The sequence below is a fragment of the Ovis aries genome, chromosome 15 (genome assembly GCF_016772045.2).
Source record: "Ovis aries strain OAR_USU_Benz2616 breed Rambouillet chromosome 15, ARS-UI_Ramb_v3.0, whole genome shotgun sequence".
NCBI classification, from domain to species: domain Eukaryota; kingdom Metazoa; phylum Chordata; class Mammalia; order Artiodactyla; family Bovidae; genus Ovis; species Ovis aries.
This window is the reverse complement of record NC_056068.1, coordinates 28,500,828-28,523,054: the sequence shown is the minus strand read 5'-3', so window position 1 is coordinate 28,523,054 and position 22,227 is coordinate 28,500,828. Positions and strand designations below refer to the sequence as shown.

The following is a 22,227-nucleotide window of genomic DNA, read 5'->3' as shown; positions in this document are numbered from 1 at the left end:
TCCAGCCCCAGAGCTGCCAGAATTCACTCAGCTTTCAGTCTGCAGGCCTGGGAAGGAGGAGGCTGGGGGCGCTGCTGCTGCACAAATTGCCTGATTAGGTTTGTAACTGGTGCAAACTGTGCTTTCCCGGCAGAAGGAATCATCTGGGACAGAATCCATCTGGGATAGATGGGGGCGGAGTTCATCTCCCCTCCACTGCAAGAGGAAGGCTTCGTTCAAAGCAGGGGTGGATTCAGCTATATGCACATCACCTCCCCTTGACTCTGCTGGGGTGGAGGGGGGAGGGTGGGCAGTGCTGGGAGGTGAGGGCAGGGGAGGGATGGGTGGGTGCTACCCCTTGCTGGAGTGAGGTTGGAGGCCTGGTGGGGGCTGGAACTTACTGAGGATGGCCACCACGACGATGGTTGCCAGGCTCAGCACTGCTGCGATGATCGGGATCCCCACTTTTTTGAAGGTCTCCAATGGGGTGCGGGATTTGCGCAAGGGGGTGACATCTGTAGGGGGAGGGAAAGAGCAGTCAGCCCTCAGAGGCTGCCCCTGCCAAGGGCTACAGCCTCCCCACCCTCCGGCCCCAGGAAAATTTTGGGGATAGTTTTGTTTGGTGCTGGGGTTATTCCTGCAGAGTAGGCTCAGCTCCCTCAGTGCGTGGACCCCCGCCTCCTTTCACTTACCCGGGCCTGTCCATCTCTCCCGGTGCTCCTCCCGCCGTGGCCCCTGTCCTGGGATGTTTTACCCTGTCCAGTCTGACCTGCGTCTGCCCCAGGAGAGGCCCGTCCCTTTCCCTTTACTATCACGTGACCTCTTTCCTGGGCTTCCCAAGTGGCGCCAGTGGTAACGAACCTTCCTGTCAATGCAGGAGACGTTAAGAGACGGGATTCAATCCCTGGGTTGGGAAGATGCCCTGGAGAAGGGCATGGCAACCGACTCCAGTATTCTTGCCTGGAGAATCTCATGGACAGAGGAGCCTGGTGGGCTACAGTCCACAGGGTTGTAAAGAGTCGGACAGGACTGAGCATGCGTGCAGGCATCCTCTTTCCTGGGTTACCTTTTGACCAGACTTTAAGCTCCGGGTGTGCAGAGGCTGCCAGCACAGTATGAGCTTGTCCAGTCCAGTGTGCTTTGTAGCACAGTCGTGTCTGAGTCTTTGTGATCCTACGGACTGTAGCCCTCCAGGCTCCTCTGTCCATGGGATTCCCCAGGCAAGAATTCTGGAGTAGGTTGCCTGACCCAGGGATTGAACCTGAGTCTCTTAATGTCTCCTGCGTTGACAGGTGGATTCTTTACCACTAATGCCGCCTGACAACAGAGTAGGTTAATAATGTTAGTGGGTGTTGTTTTCCAAGTTCCAGCAGTGAGCATTCAAATCTGTCCTCTTTCCTGTGGCCGTGGACATGGAGACATCTTGCTCCTTCACTCATGTGCACTTTCTTCATTGAGCACTTACCTCTGGGGATCCAAGGTTGGCTGGTTTCCCCAGAAGTCCTTATTGGGAATTCTTTGATGAGTTCCCTTGTCCAGGGCCCAGTGTCTCTGCCTCCCTGATGTTCTCATGGAGAACATCATCATGAAGGGAAGGGTTTTCTTGGTTTATAGTCTGTAAAGTTTACTCTTTATAAAGTTAACCAACCCTCTGACCTATGAACAGCGTCCCTGCCTGCCTCAGTTCCTTCAGCCTGTCAGCCATCTGCTGCTAGACAGAGCCTCCTAATACTTTGCTTTCATCCTGTCATGTCCCTGCTCCGGAACCCACAAGGGCTCCCCACAACTTCCGTAGCTGGACCACACTCTTCTCTGGGCTTTGAAACCCAGTGTAATTTGGCCTCCTCTCCCAGTCCGATGGATCCGCACTGCTAGCCCTCACCAGCCTCCATTCCACATGAACAGGTTCACTCCCTGGTCCTTGCACAGCCTGTAATCGCTCTTGACTTCAGAATTGTCACTTGGCACAGATTTCTCCCTCCCGGGCTCCCTTAATTGTTTTCTGGTTTGGCAGTTCCCAGGCTTACTCAGGTGACAGAGCACTTGTATGTCTGGTGTTCTTTGGGGATGCCAGGGAATACTGATATGTTAAATCGCAAAGTAGAAACTAGGCATCATTTACCTGCTGAAGATTGTATTGTTTGTGATCTTTATTAACCCATGACCCTGAAATAATAAGCTGTCAAAGTAAGTGGGTTTGGTCATTTCCCTATGAACCTGTCATATTAATATTTGTTCTCTGCTCAATTTTTTTTTTTTGGCTGATCCAGGCTATCAGGCATAGGTATCAATAATTTAAGGAAATGGAACAAGAGGGAAAAAAATCCCTCTATATTGGGGAAGACTTTATCTATTAACTCCTTTTCTCTGCTGTAAGTCAGGCAAATACTGCTATGTCCATTTTATATGCTATTTTTTGCTTTTATTTTTTTACAATTTAATTAAACAAATTTTTGGCATGTGGGATCTTAGCTCCCGGACCAGGAATCAAACTGGCATCCCCTGCAGTGGAAGTATGGAGATTTAACCACTGGACTGCCAGGGAAGTCCCTCCCATTTTCTATTTTACTAGTGAAAGCACTTTTGTTCAGGTTGTTCCTCGGCAGCATGGTCAGACTGTAAACTTCATGAGGGCAGGGACATTAGCTGTTGTATTTATGCTGTAGCTCAACGTCCAGTCCAGGGCCTGGCCCATGCAGGCTGTCACAGTATTGCTGAAGGAATGAGAGAATGAGGAACTGAATGAGTGAATTAGAGAATCACTGCCACTGGGGTTTTAGGTTTGTTGGTCCTTTCTCCCGAGACTGTGGCTTCTACTTGTATTAATAGAATGAATCCTGGAGGTCACACTTGCTCAATAAATGTTTGTTGGATGATGGACGGGTGTCTTCCCTAGCATTTAGTGCTTGGAGGTGGTGGTGAGAGTCCTGCAAGAGGGGTTTAGTATCTACTTGGTAACTGATTGAGGCCGAGGTAGACAAAGGAAAGCCAGACCTGAGCTTACCGAGGCTGTTCAGGGGTCGATTGATCTCAGGATCCTGTAATTGAAGGAAAAATAGTCAGTGAGTTAAGAGAGGGAGCCTTTTAAGCTGGGGCTATGAACTGAGCCAAGGGCTTTTATGTATGTTCTCTTTTCCCTGTTAAATGTAAGATGGAGGTCTCCATGATGTATAAATAATTGGTTCAAAATATGAAAATTAGTTGTGCATTCAAATGACCTGGTACAGCAGGTTTACTAGTGGTAGCAACTAGTTATCAATCATAGAAGCAACTGGCTGCTGGGCTATTGAGTGTTTTACTGAGTTTCTAAGATGATTTTGCTTTCTTTTATGTTTTTGTCAATCATTTGTCTACTTTTATGGATGATATAATTCTATAGAAACTTGAACAAACACTTCAAAACAGGAGATGCTTCTATGGCAAATTACGTGCCAAAAGATGCTTGATATCATCACTCGTCAGCCTAATGTAAATTATTATTATTATTTTTACCATGCCGCATGGCCTGTGGAATCTTAGTTCTCTGACCGGGAGTTGAACCTAGGCCCTCAGGAGTGAAAGTGCAGAGTCCTAACCACTGGACCACGGAGGAATTCCAGGCCAATGTAAATTCAGACCACAATGAGCCATGTCTACACAGACACCAGAGTGGCTAAAATTAAAAAGCTTGACAGTAACAATTGTTGATGAGAATGTGGAGCAGTTGGAAATCTCATACACTGCTGCTGTGAGTGTAAATTGCTACAAATATTTTGGAAAAAGGTTTAGCTGAGTTTACTAAAGCTAAACAAATGACTCTTCTATGATTCTATGACCAAGAATTAGGGCCAAGAGAAATGAGTACATCTGTTCCGCAAAACACCTGTATAGAAGTCTTTGTACTACATCCAAAAGTCAATCGCTGGTGGAATAGATATGTAAATTGTGGCATATTCATATAATGGAATATCATGCAGCAATAGACAAGAATAAACTAGTGCAAAATGCAATGACACGTGGAGTAATCTCAAAGACATAATAATAATAATAAAAGAAACTATAGACACAAAAGAGTATTATTTCATATATATGATTAGAAGGTAAAGGTAATCCATGGTGATAGAAAGCATAACCGTGATTATAATGAGGGTTATTGGAAGGAGCACAGTGGAGCCTTCTGGAATGTTGGAAAACTGGATCTTGATCTAAGCATTGATTACATGGGGGTATGTTGTTGTTCAGCCCCTAAGTTGTGTCCAACTCTTCTGCAACCCCATGGACTGTAGCCTGCCAGGCTCTCTGTCCATGGGATTTCACAGGCAAGAATACTGGAGTGGGTTGCCAGTTCCTTTTCCAGGGCATCTTTCTGACCCAGAGATTGAACCTGAGTCTCTTGCATAGCAGGCAACTTCTTTACCACTGAGCCCCCATGGGTAAAAATTCATTGAGTTGTATGTTTTAGATTTGAGTAGTTTACTGATCATACATTATACTCAACAGAATAAACAGAAACAGAAAGCAACCAGGACACTAAAATATTTCTTCAAGTGTAGTCTTGTCAACACACATACAAAAATACATACACAATGACTCTCACGCAAAGTACTTACACCCTTTCCTGCAATGCAGAGGCTAGGGGAGGGTGCTGCCTAAGTTCATGCTTTCCTGCCAGCTGTAAACTCTCTTTTTTTTCTTCCTTTTCCTTGTCCAGCATGTGACCTGGAGCTCCTGGGCAGGGCGAGGTCTAGGTCTCCACCCCGGGGCTCACCTGCCCACTGGCTGAGGTCACAGCCATTCCAGAGCAGGTGGGGAAGCTTCAGGTCCCTGGACATTTCCAGCTGAAATTTCCTGAGTCCCACTGGGGATTGAGAGGGACTCTTCTAATACCTCGGTTGCGGGGGAGGGGGGGTGATCTAGATTAGAAATTGTGGGGTCCCTGGGAGCTGCCTGCTCTCATGGCAGACACAGTCATTGCGAGAAGGAGCTGCTTCCTTTCTTCCTCAACTCTGTGGTCTGCTGTGGGGACGTGCCTGGCTTTGCCCTGTCGGGGCACTACGCCACAGGTAGCTGGGGGATGCAGCAGAGATGGCCAAGGCTCTGCAGGGGCCAAGTTGGAACATGGGCTCTGCCTCCTATTAACTGTGAACCTTTGGGCAAGATACTTAACCTCTCTGAGCTTTAGGTGTCCCCTCGGTAGAGTGGGGAAAATGACACCTGCGTCATAGTGCTGCCGTGAGATATCTAGCGGGAAGTGCCTGGTTCACAAAGCAGCTTCCTTCTGGGCCCTTCCTCCCTGTGCCCCCAGACACTTGGCCCAGGACTCTACCCGGGAACTCTCCAGTCGGTGATCTCTATTTCTTATTGCCTTTGCCTTTAGTGCTTTGAATCTGGCTTGTACCTAGTAGAGGCCCAGTAAATGACTGCTAGAATTCTGGGCTCTGTACTGTAGCTTCTTCTGGGCCATCTCTCCTCCACCATCACCAGGGCCTGCATCAGTAGCTACTTCCAGGATGAAGATGAGAACAAATCTGGTGACTCCCTCCGTTTTGGTAGCTACAGGGTCAGGTGATGTTACCAACAGTAATCTACACACAATCAGCAAGTAACAGTCCACAAAGCTCTTTTGTCTAATTCAGTCAAATACAAAGGTGAAAAGAAATAACACTTGTCTGATAACCAGAGTGGTTCAATAGCTAAGTATTAAACAAATATTTGTTGAGGGTCTGTGTTGTACCAGGCACTGCTCTGGGAGCTGTGGATTTAAAGACAAATGAGAAATATTTACAGCAAGGATGGGAAAAGTGCCAAACAAGATATGCGGGACCCTGTTCTTGAGAAGCTTGTATCCTGGGGTGAGGAGGGGGTGGGGGAGTCAGGGGTAGAGTAGGGGAGGGTAGGGGAGAGCCGATCATCAACAGATAAACCCAGACAGAGTTGGGTGCTATGTGGAGAGTAATGTGGGTGATGGGAGACAGTACCTGGTTGTGTGCAGAGAATGGGAGATCTAGGGAAGGGATCAGTTTAGGGAGGGCCTCTGGTCTGAGGCTTGAATGACTGGAAGTTGCCAGGCAGGCAGGAATAAGCTTGGTGCTGGAAGAACAGAATGGAGATCAGAGTGGCTACAGCAAGGAGGGATAAATAGACAGTTGGTGAAAGATTCAACTGTGCTTCGAAGATAAAGGCAATGGGTTTATGTGTTCAGTCGCTCTGTCAAGTCTGACTTTTTGCAACCCCCTGGACTGTAGCGTGTCAAGCTCCACTGTTTATGGAATTTTCCAGGCAAGAATACTGGAGTGGGTTGCGATTTCTTCCTCCAGGGGATCTTCCTGACCCAGGGATTGAACCCGAGGTGACCTCAGTTTCTTGTGTCTCCCGTGTTGGCAGGTAGATTCTTTACCAATGCGCCACCTGGGAAACCCCTGAAGGCAATGTGTGCTTAGCCACTCACTCACGTCTGACTCTTTGAGACCTCATGGGCCTGTACCCACCAGGCTCCTCTGACCAGGGGGATTTTCCAGGCAAGAATATGCAGTGGATTGCCATGCCCTCCTCCAGGGCCTAAAGGCAATTGGCCTTACTCATAGATTGAATGCTTTTGGGTTTTTAGTGAACAGACAAGAGGGTATACGCTGAGATGTGGAAGGCTATGGGAGGGGCAGTTTGGAGGGATATCAAGAACATCCAGGTGGCGGACAGTCCCCCGTCAAGTCCTTCTTTTTCACAGAGTCTGCCTGCACATAAAGGTCTGCATTGATTGAAGCAGGTAGGTCGAGTCTCTTTTGTTTATTATTTCAACAAATATTGACTGTTTTCCTTTGGTGGGTCCAGAATTGTGCTAGAAGCTCAGAGAGAGCAGGAACAAAAGAGGCCTTCAGCCTTTTCTTGCTGGGACCGTGAATTCCTCATCTCTGAACTGAAGTGACCTCGGTACCCCGGGCTAATATGCTTTCTGTTGCTATCAACCGAATAGTGGTCATTATACAGAAAAGCCTTACCTTTTAGAAAACAGAAGAAAAATGGGGAGAAAAGCCTGCAAACTAGAACAATAGAGGCTGCGGCTGTTCTGGTCATGACTGTACCCCTGGTGTCTCCTACAATGCCTGACACACTCTGAGTATTTAATAAATCTTTGCTGAATGAAAAAATTAAGGAAAAGGTTGCAGTTTTTGGGGTTGCAGTTTTTCCCAAGCTAGCCTTGAAGAAGCTGGCTGTTAATTCACACAATAGATTATTATGCTGCAGTCAAAACACACGAACTATAGTGCCACAAAGTAATACGAATGGCTTGAGCAATTTCATATTAAAGGAAAAATTAACTCCCAGAAGATCTCATAGAACACAGAATCTTTTCCAAAAAAAGCAAGGAAATTATGAACATGGGATTCAGGTTGATTCTAGCACCCTTTCTGGCCTATCAAAGATGTATAACTAAGATCTGTTGAATTAATAAACAAAAGAGACTTGCCCACCTACCTCAGCAAGGAGATCTCCTGGTTAGATGTAGGTTATTGCTAAATCCTGGCTTTGGTTTTGGGTGGTAGGTTTATGGAGACTCATTATGTTACTGAAACTAGGGGGTGAGCTACGTACAGTGAGCTCTGCATGGGCCAACAGTGAAAAATGCCATGAGTCCAGGATTATGATTTATCCAGGGCCGTGCACCCGAGGGTCAAAGAGAAAAGAGAAATGCAGCCACCTGACTCTGCTGAGGGCTTCAGCTGAATAGTGGTCAAGGTGTTAAACTCCCATCCTCCTGAGGTTCTGCTCTGATTCCCACCCTTTTTTTTTTTTTTTTTTAAAGATTTTTGTTTTTGATGTGGATCATTTTTAAAGTCTTTACTGAATTTGTTACAATATTACATCTGTTTTCTGTTTTGGTTTTTTGGCCCCAGGGCACATGGGATCTTAACTCCCTGGCCAGGGATTGAACCTGCACCCTCTGCATTGCAAGGTGAGGTCTTAACCACTGGACCACCTGGGAGGTCCCTGCTATTCTTATGCTGCCCGAGTTCTTCAGTTAGTGGCTCACTCTTTGGTTTTTCTTGAAGCCTCTCTGGCAACCATCTCCAGCACAGAGATGAGAGATGATGGGTTACTAAACTTCTGGCAAGGGCAGCTGCTGTAGGTCAAAGGCATTGGGGAGAGTGGGTAGGAAGGTAAGTGCGTTTTAGGCCTACGAATGACAGCTGAGGAAAATCAATGCCAACTACTTTCCCGAGCAGGATAAAGATGGGGACTCAGCAGCTACATTGCCTTTTGGTCCAAAATCAATCCTGAGCAGAGGGAAGGGGGAGGGGGGAGCTGAGAGATGTGGGGACCAGATTAGATCCTGGGATCTGGCCTGCCCCCAACATTGTGGTGGATCCCCGCATGATCACAGGGTACACGGCTGAAAGGGTCTCTGGACACCATCTCAGGCGACTCCCTTGATTTCCTGGAGAAAACCCTCCAGGCCAGGAGAATGTCTTGCTTTGGAGCTGATAGAGTAAAGGGGGCTAGGAGGCCACCAAAGACCAGCTGTGCCTCCTTCTGCTTTGCTGGAGGCGTCTCTGTTTATCCTCAGATTGAACTCAGCCTCTAGCCACAGCTGCCACAGCCCAGGCCCAGCCCTGCCCATGCAGAGGCGTTGGCCCCCCTCTTTTGGTTGGGGCTCCAGGTGGGGTCACCTGCCTTACTGACTCAGGCTGCCAGTGGAGCCCTGACTCACGGGGCCAGCCGAACCAGTGTCTGACCTAGGGCTCATCCTGGAATAAGGCTCCTGCTGTCTGGAGTAAAACAAAAGGGCAAGAATCCCTAGGGCCCCAGAGACCCCAGAGCTGGAGGGAGGTGGGGGGTGGGTGGAAGTTATTTGACTGGAAAACATTACGTTACTGCATACTGCCTGATTCTATCAGAGAATCTTCTTACCTTGCTTCCCAACTGGGGGCAGAAAGACATTAACCCAAGACCTGAATATGGAGGCAGAACAACTTATTCTGCAGTTGGGTATTGTTACATATCTTTCATAAATGCCATGAGGATTAAATACTTTCACAACAACCCTGAGAAATTATCCCCACTTTATACAAGAGAAAACCCAGACTCCTATAGATTGAGTGGTCGCTATGGCCCCAGAGCAAGTAACAGATCCAGCCCTTGAGGCCAGCCTCTTGGACTTGGCGGACTGTTGTTTTCATTTCCCCACTGTTTCAGGAAGCTGTTTGGTTGTTGTCAACAGGTACTGGATCCTTCTGATTCTCTACTCCCCTGCAATGAGGTCTAGTTGCATATAATTAGCATGCAGTCAACATGTAGAACTTACTCCCGGCATCTCCCCAGCCCTTCTTCAGTCTGGAGGCAAACCCACCTCTGCATGGTTCTTGACTCTGCTAAACTGTCCATGAACAGGGGCGAGAAGACCTTCCTCCCAGGCTGAGTTAAGGAAAGGGCCTACTGCAGTGCTTGGTACCTGGCAGGAGCTTTATTGATTCACTACCCTTCTTCCCTCTGTTCTTTTAGCTTTGCACCTTCATCACCTGCTCTCCTTCCTTTACTTACCTTTATTTTATTTACTTTCTTTCCTTTATTTACCTCAGCCACTGCTGTTTTATTATTTTTTTAACTTTTAGTTTTCCATTGGGGTACAGCCGATAAACAATGTTGTGACAGTTTCAGGTGGACAGCAAAGGGACTCAGCTGTGCATACACATGTATCCATCCTCTCCCACACTCTGCTCCCATCCAGGCTGCCACATAACATTGAGCAGAGTTTCCTGTGCCAGACAGTAGGTCCCTGTTGGTTATCTGTTTTAAATACAGCAGTGTGTGCATGTCCATCCCAAACTCCCTAACTATCCCTTCCCCTCAAGTCCCTACTATTTTAGATCCCCAAGAAACTCCTGATTGTATTTAGCTCAGCTCCAAATCACAGATAACTATCTCAGTTGTCTCCCCTCCAGCACAGAGATGATGAATCAAACATAAGGCAGCTCTTGTTTTTAAATGGGGGTGAGGATTAAGTGTACTGTAGGAAAGACAAAGACCCAGTTGGGGGAGTATGTGTTCTCACCTTGCCCTGTCTTCTGACTTGCTGGGTGAGCTTGGGCATGCTCCTCGACCTCTCTGAACCTCAAGATGCCTTCAGTAATTGGGAGCTCTCTTTCAGAGATGAAGCAGAGAAGAGGGTAACTAACCGCACAATGAAATGGGCACCACCAGGCTAATAATGAGGCAAAAAAGAAGCAACTGCTCACAGAGGCCAGAAAGCCTGGTCAGCTCCTTGGTGTGCTTTCTTTGCCAAGCAGCCTGCCCTTGGACCTCATTTCTCTCTTCTTTTCTGTAATGCTATCTCTTCAATCCTTATTCCAGAAAGAAGTTGGTAGGGGCGCAGAGCTGGCTGACTGGGGTGTAGAAGAAGGGAGAAAAGCAGGGGTCTACAGAAAGGGTCTTTCTGGCCCTGATCTGGTCTGTGGCAGCTTCAAGCTCCCATGGGGTCTGAAGCCCTGGCTTCCCATAGTCTCCCTGGGAAAATTTAGAGCAGGGATGCTGCTGTTGCTAGGTGATGGGATATACAGGTCCTCTGGGGCTCTGGCAGGTGGCAGCTAGGTTGCTAAGGCTGGTGATATGGTAGGGATGGGGGAAACCCAGGGGAAAGGGTGGGGGAAGTTCTCTGGGTGAGCCTGGGGACCAGAGGCTGCTCTCAGTCAGCCTGCAGAGTGGGGCTCGGCCATCGGCTGGCTCAAGGGCTGCTCTGAGGGGCCTCACACAGTTCTGACCCATGAACCTGCATCCTACTCCCAACCTGACGACAAGCAGTTACATACTATCCATCCACGGTCTGATGCCTTTGGCAGGCTGAAGCGAGTACACTCTCTTTAGGGTGCCTCAGCCATGACAGGTAAGGTAAGGAGGGTGGCCGTGAGTGGGGCTGAGGGATCATGAGTCAAGAGAGGAGGGTGTGAGTGTTGTGAGACGAGCCTGGATGGGAAGCAGCAGCCCTGAGTACATGGAAGGTTCTCAGAGATGACAGATTATGCTGGCTTTCAAGTATCTTCTGAACTGTTAGAGCCCATGGCCAGGCAGACCACCCCAGCCCTGGCCACGCACAGGTGGGTATCCCCGCCCTGGCAAGGAGGGGCCTCTGGATACGCCCTTGCTCACTCTGGCTTGGGCAGAGACCTCCTTATGGTGGCATGCTTTCCTTTGGACCAACCTCAGTCTCAGCTGCTACATTCAAAACCATTTTGCCTTGTTCTAAGCCACACAGATGCTGACCTGTTGGCAACTTGAGCTGAACACCTTGGCCCCATCCCAGAGTATAATGGCTCCAGGGCAGGGCCTGGGGCGGAAGGGAGGTGTCGGGTGACCAGCCATTATCCTGTGGCCAGCCTGCTGTTCACTGCCATCAATTAAGAATCAGCCTTTGTGTTCAGGCACAGCTCTCAACTCCAGGTAGGGCCAGGGGAAAGAGCAAAGGTGTGACAATTCCTGGCTTACAAGTGAGGAAACTGAGGTCCAGAGGCACTGTGCTGTCTTGCCCCAGGTCACATGGCTGGACATTGAGAAGGGCTGGCAGGAGGTATTAGTACATGCCTGTTGGGTTGAGTCAAACTGAAGGAAACTGGGGTTCCCCAGTGCGGAGCCCTTGCCTCCAGCTGATGTTGCTGTTACCTGTTGCTCCTACAAATCCCACCTGGGGGCCATCCTTTGGCCTCAGGAGGAGCAGCCCCTTCTCTGCAGCCTCTCTGAGTTCTCTTAGCATTTCTACTTTATTCAGTTTGCTTTCTGATAGTGGCTCCATCCAGCCCACTTTCCCTTCCCTGCAGGGTGTGATGGGAAGGTAGGTGTCCCCACCTTTGCACACCTGAGAGCAATGCCTGCGCAGAGGCTGAAGGGGACAGGAGAGCCGTCAGGAGGCAGGCCACCCAGACTGACAGGGACCCTTAGGGGTTTGCCTTTGGAAAGAGCTGATGGATCTCCGAGCTTGGCAGGGTTCTCTAAACCAAGTAATTTACTTGAACTAAGGAATAGCCGTCCGTGATGCAGGCTGAGGTTGATAAAAGAACCCTGCAAAGTTTATATTGCCTTTGAAAAATCCACACTCCCTTTGCTTATCCTGAATTGTCCTTTAAACTTTAACACAGAGAGAAATGGTGGGGAGGGACGAGGGACTTTGGTGTTATGAAATCTGACTCTTCTATTTACCTGCGGAGCTCTTTATAAGCTACTATTTGCCTTAGGTAAATCACTTAACATCTTCTGGACCGAATTTTTTCCTTTGGAACTCAGGTGTGATAAAACTTACTGTGATGAAACCTGACAGCGAGAAAGTTTCCATCAGGTACTTTACCGGCTAGTTCAATGCACCTTTTCAAGCTCACAGAAACCCCCATCTGGTCTTCTCATGGTCAAACAGACTTGCTCATGGTCCGGCTCACTTGGTGTTTGTGGTCTGAGGAGGGGTGTCTCTGCTCTTGTACCCTCTGAATTCTGAGTCAGGAGCACTGGCCTGAATCTAGTTCCACTCCTTACCGACCATGTGATCCTGAGCAAGTTACTCAGTGTTTCTGTTTCCTCATCGGTAAAATGGGGAGGATACGATCTGTTTCACAGGGTTGTTGGTGAGGATGAGCTGAGATGATGTGCACAGTGCTTTGATGTGCAGAGAAACCGTTGTGTTGTTCAGGCACTCAGTCGTGTCTGATTCTTTGCGACCCTATGGACTGAAGCCCACCAGGCTTCTCTGTCCTCGGAATTCTCCAGGCAAGAATACTAGAGTGGGTAGCCATTCCCTTCTTCAGCGGATCTTCCTGACCTGAAAATTCACCCCTCCAACATGCCCCGGAGGCTTGGGGAGCAGGACTCCCCGCAGCATTGGAGGAGGGTCTGAAGGTGGCTCTCCACAGGGAGGACTGAGCATTCTCCCACGTTCTGCATGAGGCCAGAGAACCAGCTTCTAGTGGGCCTGTTTGGCTGCTGCAGCAGAGCTGCCATCTCCTGGCTGAAGTTTGTAGTGATCCTGGGATCTCTGCCTGTGAACCCTGAACTCGTGATCCTGAAAACGGTGCTTCAGCGCTGCTTCCATAGCTGCTCCGCACCTATTGCTTTGCAGTTGTACAACGTGAAGCTCCTTTCCTGGATTCCCATTGTTATCGTTCAGTCACTCAGTCATGTCTGACTCTTTTGTGACCCCATGGCCTGTAGCCCGCCAGGCTCCTCTGTCCATGAGATTCCCCAGGCAAGAATACTGAAGTGGGTTACCATTTCCTTCTCCAGGGGGTCTTCCTGACTCAGAGATTGAACCCAAGCTTGTGCATTAGCAGGTGGATTCTTTACCACTGAACCACCAAGGAAGCCCCCTGCTTTCCTGCCCACTCAGATGACACTGGGAGCGCTTGGTGACGTTTCTCCTCTCTGGGTTGCTGTTTTCTAGAGGAGACTGTGTTTCATACTGGACGGAGCATGGGCCTCAATCAAGTCATTTAACCCCTGGGGGCCTCAAGGGTGTGTGCGTGTGAGAGAGAGAGAGAGAGAGAGAGAGAGGAGTGAAAGAGAGAGACAGAGACATGGATAGAGCTAGACAGAGATCCAGTGTCTTCCTCTTAATGAGACCAAAATATGCATAGCATGTAGCACGTTGCCTATGACATAGTAGGAATGCAATAAATATTAATAACAACAACAATACTAATACTTTGTCCATTCAGTAAGACACTGTGCTGGGACTGGAGATACAGTAATGAACAAGTAGGCAAAGTCCTTGTGCCCATGGAGTATATATTGTACTACTTAAATTAATAATTCACAATATTAATATAGAACCTAGGAAGGGCTTGACATAATAGATACTAAAATATCATTAATTATTAATGAGAAAGCCTAGTAGAGGGTCTAGCATGTGTGTAACAGGAGCAGAGCAAATGGTAGCTGTTTTGTGGTTTCATTAGGTCAACGGTTCTGACTTCAGGAAAGGAATTGAAGGATGAGGATGCCCTGCGGGGGAGAATGACCAGGGCAGTTAGGGGACCTGAAGTGATGTCATGGGACGCATGTGATCTTTCCATGAACAGAGGTTGGAGGATGCAGGAGCCAGAGAAGTGAAGATTTCGGGTAGCACAGATGTGGTCCTTTAAAATATGCTGGGCTGGACTTCCCCAGTGGCTAAGAATCTTCCTGCCAATGCAGGGGACATGAATTCGATCCTTGGTCCGAGAAGATTCCACATGCCATAGGGAAACTAAGCCTGTGTTTCGCTATTGAACCCGTGCTCTAGAGCCCAAGGGCTGCAACTACTGAAGCCCGTGCACCCTGGAGCCCACGCTCTGCAAGAGAGAGAAGCCACCGCAGTGAGAAGCTCACCTGCCACAACCAGAGAGCAGCCCCTGCTCAGCACCACTAGAGAAAGCCTGCGCAGCCAAGGCCCGGGGCAGCCAAAAACAGAAAATAGATAAAAGTGCACAGTCAAGGCCCAGCACAGCCAAACACAAAAAAATAGATAAAAGGTTAAAAAATGTGTAGGACCATCTCAGGGTGGAGGCAAGAAGGATGCTGAGGACAGATGGGAAGAGTTACATAAAGATGGCTTTCTCTTGGCAAAGGGAAGATTGTTACGAACCACAGAAGGACTATGAGTAGAAGCTGAATCATGAAGGAAATTTCTGTTCTAGACAAAGGCAAGGTCAGTGAAGCGCTCTGGGGAATCCTGGGGGGATTTGGCGGAGCCCCCAGAGGTTGCTGCAGCAGGAGAGAGGCAGGGGAGGAGTGGATGAGGGTCACAGTTCTTTCAAATACTCCAGCTCTGGTTTTTTCTTTGTTTTCCATGTGGGATTCTATATTAGATTTCAGAGGGGCCAAGGGTTCTGAGGCTGAACCAAATTTGGGGAAACCACTTATCTGGAAGACCTCTAAAGTCCTTTCCAAACTTAGGGCCTATGATTCTGAAGAGCTTGCTGTTAATAAGGAACTTCTGTTACCTCCTTGCCAGATAAGACTAGTCCTAGTGCTGATTTACTCATAACATTCTCTCTTTAAATCAATTTTCTGTCCTTAGTGATCTCATAGTAACTTGCTTTTCTCCTAGGTAGCATCAGGCATGAAACTTGTTCTAGGCCTTCTTGAAAGTCTGAGTTAATTATGCCCACTGGTTTCTTGTGTTCATGTGTTTTCTTTCTTCCTTGGTGACCTTTAGTAGTTTATCAAGGAATGCAGTCTCCTTGCAAAGATGACAATGTCTTTATTCCATTTGATTGTACCAGCTGATGCAGTCTTCCCTAAATGCATACTTTATTATAAAATTTATCAGCTCCTAGATAGGAAACTGGGGCCCTCTGGTCTTACGGTTTCTAGTTTAAGTTCGGGTCTTATGGGTCCACATCTTCGAGGACAGGGGACGGCAGGAAGGAAAAGCAGGGCACTGGATCCCAAACTCCCAGAGCTTAGGGTCCCAGCCCTGACTCCTCTTGGGTAAGTGATCCTGCTCAAGTCACTTGAGCTCTTTGAGCCTCGGTCTCCTCACCTGTACAAGGAGGACCACTACATATCAGAGAGCTGGGGTAAGAGGCAGAGAGATTCTTGGGACTTCCCTGGCGATCCAGTGGCCAAGACTTCATGCTCCCAATGCAGGGGGCCTTTTTGATTCCTGATCAGGGAACCAGAGCTCACATGCTGCAACTGAGAGTTCACATGTTGCAGCTAAGCCCCAGTGCAGCCAAATAAATACAAATTAAAAAAAGGATTCAGGGAGATTCTGGATATGAATGTGCTTCTCAAGCCAGAAAATGCTGCTCTTGCTGTGTTCAGGTGGAGATGAGATGCAGCTGCTATTGTTACTATTCTCTTTAGAGCATCAGTGATTCTTTCTCACCAGGGTAGGTCCTCCAACACCCTGGCAGGACCCTCTTCTCTGGGGATCAGAGGCATGATCATGCATGTAGTCCCAGTGTCAGGGTGGGAATGGAATGAAGGTGAGGTGGGGTGACCTCAGCTACGTTGTTCCCTTTCTGTTTCACGTCCGTGGGTGAACAGGTGCCCTGCTCCTAGGAGAAGGAAATGGCAACCCACTCCGGTATTCTTGCCTGGAAAATTCCAGGGACAGAGGAGCCTGGTGGGCTGCCGTCTATGGGGTCGCACAGAGTTGGACACGACTGAAGTGACTTAGCAGCAGCAGCATTCCATCCATAGAGAGCATATGGAGCGTGTGAGCTTAGATTTTGGATATTCTCTGAATCTCCCACCGTGTCTTGCCCGTGCATAGTACATACTGTATACTCAAGGGAGCACGTGCTGAATGCATGCATGCATGTTATACAGAAAGAAATTGACTGCAGGAAATGCCTAAAGCATCAGCCATACCAGCAGGCAGAGCCCCTGCCAGACCGGTGTGCTGCACATTTCGTGACGGAAGACGCTGCTGACACCCCTGGACGTGTGCCCACCCCTGAAGGGGTGCCAGCGCAGCCTCTTGCCCTCTTCCTCAAGTGTTTCTTTCTCCCGCTACCCTGTGAGAGTTTCCAGTTGCATGTGGATTATGCTAGGAGGCTGGAAGCTGCTCTGGGAGGGAGGAGTGGAGAGAGGTGTTGCAGTTTTGAGTCTTAAATCTTGTTTACGATTTCCTTGCTGTGATTGTGACAGACCTGCAGGCTGTGAGGTGGAGTTAATGACGTCGCAGGGGGATTGCCACATTGGCCCCGCTCAAACGCTCTCTTTCTTATCACTGGGGTTTCCAGGTGGGCTCAGGCCTCACCCCAGCCCCATCTGGGATGAAAACAGCTGGGGAGGGAGAGGGAGAGGGTGGGATGATTTGGGAGAATGGCATTCTAACATGTATACTATCATGTAAGAATTGAATCGCCAGTCTATGTCTGACGCAGGATACAGCATGCTTGGGGCTGGTGCATGGGGATGACCCACAGAGATGTTATGGGGAGGGAGGTGGGAGGGGGGCTCATGTTTGGGAACACATGTAAGAATTAAAGATTTTAAAATTAAAAAAATAAAAAACTAAAAAAAAAAAAAGAAAACAGCTGGGGAACCCCTCTGGTGGCATCTGGGATCTTTTCCATTCAGACTTGGCTAATCTTGTTTTCAGTGTCAAATAAATCAAACTGCTAGTTACAGGGTTCCAGTTTTTGGTCATTCGTCTGTCCTTTGTTAGCAAACATTTATCAGGTGCCTATTCTGTGCTAGGTCCTATGGTATGTTTGGGGCTAAAAAGATGGAAAAGACACAGACCCAGGCTTCTTTACACAGTGGTAAAGAAGCTACTTGCCAACGTAGAAGACATGGCAGGTTTGGTCCCTGGTCCAGGAAGACCCCATATGCTGAGGAGCAACTAATCCCAAGCACCACAACTCTGGAGCCTGTGCTCTGGAGCCTGGGAGTCGCAACTACTAAGCCCACGAGCCTTACTGAAGCCGGGGAGCCCAAGAGCCTGTGCTCCGCAGTAAGTAAAGCAACGAGAAGCCTGCGCACCGCAGCTAGAGAGTAGCCCCCTGCTCGCTACAACTAGAGAAAAACCCGTGCAGTGGTGAAGACCCAGCATAGCCAACGATAAATAAATAAGTAAAAGGAACAGTAGAGACACAGACCCTCCTCTCAAAGCTCACAGTCTGGTAGTGACTCTGATGTTTGCAAAATAATGTGACAGATGAATGCATTTCAGGTTTTGGGGAATCACTGTTGGGGGGGATCATTGCTTGGGCATTTGAGGTGCTTTATAGAGGCAGATCGGAGAAGGGAATGGCACCCCACTCCAGTACTCTTGCCTGGAAAATCCCATGGGCAGAGGAACCTGGTAGGCTGCAGTCCATGGGGTCGCTAAGAGTCGAATACGAATGAGTGACTTCACTTTCCTGCACTGGAGAAGGAAATGGCAACCCACTCCAGAGTTCTTGCCTGGAGAATCCCAGGGATGGCGGAGCCTGGTGGGCTGCTGTCTATGGGGTCACACAGGGTCGGACACGACTGAAGCGACTTAGCAGCAGCAGCAGCAGCATAGAGGCAGATGTTTTCATCTGAGCAAGAAGGAAGAGTGAGGGGAGATGAGCTGAGGAAATCTGAGAGGCCTGCCAAGATTTTCAGGCCTGAGAACATCTGTCTCCGGCTATCCTGGGGTTAGTTCTGGGCTTCAGAAAAGTTGGGCCAGAGTTCTCGAGCCCTGTTTTTGGTTTCTTCTATGTTCCCCCTCTGTCCTGAACTAGTCTCTCCTTACTTCCCACATTTAGCTCCTCAGAGTTTCTCAGTCTTTGTCAAGGGCACAGGCTGGAAGTGAAGGGTGTTTGCTGCAGAGGACCGCTGGGGTCTCAGTGGCACAGAGTAGGGGCAGGAAGGGTGAGGGAGAGGCCAGGGGAAAGACCAGGCCTGGCTTCTAAACCACTTCTCCATGTCCTCATACCCAGGTGCAGAGCTCTACCCCCAGGGCTGGAGGGAAGAGCGCTGGGAGACAGAAGAGGGCCTGGGGGCTGTATGTCCACCTTCTAGCCCACTGTTCCCTCTACCCAGCATGGCCCATCTCCCCACAACCCAGCTCCTATGCAGCCCTTGGCCTCCACTGACCTCTAGCCAGGCCCCTGCCCTGGTCTGGCTCTGATAGCTCCCGTGTCTCATCGCAGCCTGTGATACTCAGTGAAGCAGGAGTTGGTGAGATTGTTGATAACCATCAACCCCTTCCTACCCTCCAAGTGCTCTAGACGCTGAGCTCCATGGGTGCAGGGCCCACGTCTGCTCTGTCACCAGGGAGTCTAGTGTGGGCACAGAGAAGGCACAGCACCCATTTCTTGGGACGAGGTGGCTCAACCTCACCCTTTCTTGGGGGTGGCTCAACCTGAAGCAGTTGCTGGGACTTCACTCTGGCCCAGCCCCTCTGAGCTCCAGGGCAGGGTGGGGCCCCCGAACCTGATCTCCATGGAGAGCCTGCATGACACCCGGAGGGGCCCAGACCCCAGCTTCGCCCTCTGTGCTCGCTGCGTCTGCGCCCTTTGCTCTGACCACTGCCCCCGCCCCCTTACCACTGCACTGCCATGCTTTCTGCTATTCATACACACTTCCTCCTGCCTGGAGAGAGCCTGCTTCAAGGTCAAGTGCAAGTACTGTCTCTTCTGGGACGACTCCCCTGCCACCCCTAGAGAGAACCTGCTGCCTTCTCTGCTCCACCAGTACCTCGCACCTCCTCTGGTTATTGGATTGCTCACACTGCCTTAGGATTCTTTGCTTAAGGAGCCGCCCTTCCTCTGGATTCAAGCACCTCCAGGCCAGAACCCAGGCACTGCGCCTTCTTGTTCCACTTCCAGCCGTCTGGAGGCTGGCCAGTAGGAGGGGCTGATTAAATGGCAGTTGGAAGGGTGCAGCTACTTTGGGGGTCACAGCAGGTGAGGGGCCTGGAGGACAGGAGGGCACCTAGCCCTTCTTTGCCTGTCTTGCTCTCTTGGGTGTTTGCATGGCCCAACTCTTCTGTCTACCAGCCAGGAAGGCGCCACGAGGACTGAGTGGGCTCCTGGACTCAGCCTCTCTTTGAAGTGGACCCCACTCATGCTCCTTGATCCCCGCTGCCAGCAGGCTGCCTGCTGACTGGCCACTCTCCTGAGTCCCACCAAGCCCAGCCACCTCTGGGCCTGTATCAGTAGCAACTTAAGGAGGAGAGCAAGGAGGACCTGCTTTCTGCAGGACCTGCAACCCTCAGGGTAGCCCGAGGGTTGGACTGACCTCAAGTGTTGAGCCCTTTACTCCTGTGGCTCATAGTGTATTGGGGCCTTGTGGGCAGTAACCAGTTAAGACCAGGGCGGCTAGTCCTCCCGTCCCAGGCTTCCCCTCAGGGCTCAGCTGTAGGTATCAGATAGCAAGGGACATGTTCCCCTTGAGGGCCGAGGCTCAGACCTCTGCCCAGGGCCCTCTCCCTCCCTAGCTCCTGTCTCACTGGCACATCTGGTTGAATAGGTTTGAGGGAGAACCATTACGAAGACAAAGCCACAGTGCAGGCCTGGTCCAGGGAGTGGCCCTGGGGTGTGGGGGGAGGAGGGAGGGCTGTCTCATCTCTGCCAGGGCTGGGAGCTATAGTTGTCTGAGCTTCATTAGAGGAAATAGCAGGTTATGAGGCACAGTGGTTTAATGGTTAGCTCAGGGGCAGGAAGCTTGCTGGGTGCCATCCTGATTTATGGCCTCACTGCTGCCTGGCCTTTGGGGCCCCAGGCTTGGCCCCTCCTCCCCAGTGTGTTCACCTGCCCCAACTTGTTCACACAGCAGCGAGCACCCAGCTCCTGCCCAGGGCAGCGGAGGGTCAGTGTAGGTCATGCTCCCCAATCTGCCGTTCCCTGGAACAAGCTCTATTTAGTCATAAAGTCCTGACTTCTGCACGGGGTTCCCTGGTTTACAGAGGCTATTCTCATATACCACTAGGCTAACCCTGTATGTATGCCTAGGGGGTGGTGTGGATAATATTTCTGTTTTATAGAAGGAGACAGTGAGTCTCAAAGTCTCAAGGCTGATAAGGTCACAAAGGAGCTGGCCATGTGACCTTTGATTCCACAGGGAGTGCTGCAGCAATCTGCCATCAAAACTGCCTCTTGGGACTTTCCTGGTGGCTCAGTGGTAGGGAATCCACCTGCCAATGCATGTTTGATCCCTGGTCTGGGAAGACCCCACTTGCCGTGGAGCAACTAAGTCTGTGTGCCACAACTGTTGAACTTGTGCTCTAGAGCCCAGGAACCGCAACTTCTGAGCCCACATGCCCTAGAGCCCGCATTCCACAAGAGAAGCCAGTGCATTGAGAAACCTGTGCACGGCGATGAAGAGCAGGTCCCGCTCACCGTAAGCAGAAAAAAGCCCAAACATCAGTGAAGACCTGGCGCAGCCAAAGTAAAGAAATAAAACCATAAATCAAAACACTGCCTCCTATGTGGCTCCAAGTGACATCAAGAAGCTGCCAACACTCAGGCAGGCTGGTACCGCTCCCTCCTCCATTCTGAGAGCCCCGCAGGGTGGAGTTTCTCAGCGCACAGGCTGGGCATCTAGGGATGGGACACAGGAGGGGGTGCTTCGATCCTGGCTGAATTACGAGTAAAGCGGGGAGCCCTTCCTGGCCCCTGCTACCCCAGCCCTGGGGCTGGAGTGTTGCCAGACAGTCCAGAGGAGTGTCATGGGAAGTGCTCGAGAGTCGGGAGACCAGCACCTGAGGGGCCCCAGCAGGTCATCCCTTTCTCCCTGGACATAGTGATCCCCCCTCCCTCCCCTTCGTTTTCATGCTGGTTGTTGGCAACTGCGACATGTTGTCCAACAATCAGAGAAGGAAGATTCCCTGGGTTCCACCTCCTCCCCTCCCTGTCCTCAGTTATCTTCCCTGAAAAATGGGATTGATTCTCTTCACCCCAAGACCGTGGAGAAGCTCTCAGTGTTCAGAGGAGAAGGAGAGCAGGCAGAGCCAAAAAAAGAGACAAGTAGATCTCCATGGCACCCTAGATTGTTCTAAGGCAGCACTCTACTCTTTTCTTTAAAAACAAATGAGTCAGTTTCCCCAGAGAGGGGGCAGAGGGCCACCATTGTGTCAAAACAGCCCCTCGCCATTGGAAAGGTGGTTCCAGTCTCCAGCCAACAAGCCAGGAGACCTTGGGTGAGAGAGAGGCAGGATTTAGGAGGGAAGAGCTGAAAGGACAGCCCTGGCTTGGCTGTTGAAGGGAGAGGAGGGCAAGTGGGGACCAGGGCGACTTAGGTGGGACCTCTTTTTTCACCTGGAAGGTGTTGCAAAGTTGTAAGCTGATGACCTCTTAGGTTGCCTGAACAGAGGAGACCCTCCCTCTCCCAGTCCTTGGAGCCCCCACACTTACCACCCTGGCTCTTCGATCTTCTGAAGTCTCCATGGCCTGGAGCTGAGGTCGCCAACCCAAGTCAGGATAAGAGTCTCTCGGGACTGGGCCCTGGCTGGCCAGCAGGTCAGCGATCCCCAGGCAACATCGGCTGGAGGAACCCTAAGTGCAGGGCAGGCCTCGGTGGTTCCCGGCATCCAGCATCTCTATCCCCCGGAGTAGCTGGCGCGTGCCTCCCACTGCCGTCTTCCAGGAGTGATTTGGGGAGTGTGGGGCAGGTCGCTTAAAGCAGTCCTACAGGTAAAGTTGCCAAACTGGAATGATTATGTTTTGTAACCCGACACCTGTCTTAGAGGCTGGAACAACACCTGCGGTCATTCCTGGGCCCTTCAGCCTCAGAACAGGCGACACACCTAGATGTCGTAAAGGCCTTCCCGCCCGAGTGGCTTCCACCCAACTGGGTGTTGGCTGCCGGTGACATTAGAAGGCCCTCTCTCTC

At 50.1% G+C, this 22,227-nt stretch overlaps 1 protein-coding gene across 3 annotated transcripts in view; it reads right to left on the bottom strand.

Annotated features, from left to right (window-relative positions):
• Positions 1 to 21,999, bottom strand: part of TMPRSS4 (transmembrane serine protease 4) — a 40,762-nt gene extending 18,763 nt beyond the window's left edge. For all 3 annotated transcript variants that reach the window (XR_009596512.1, XM_004016062.5, XM_060399310.1), the window contains exons 1-3: positions 21,750 to 21,999; positions 2,984 to 3,017; positions 381 to 494 (exon numbers count right to left, since the gene is read on the bottom strand). Coding sequence is in view for 2 of the 3 variants with exons in the window: in XM_004016062.5 (XP_004016111.1) it covers positions 381 to 494; positions 2,984 to 3,017; positions 21,750 to 21,782 (181 nt within the window). In the remaining variant the exon portion in view is untranslated. The remainder of the gene's footprint in view (positions 1 to 380; positions 495 to 2,983; positions 3,018 to 21,749) is intronic.
• Between the last annotated feature and the right edge of the window lie 228 nt (positions 22,000 to 22,227).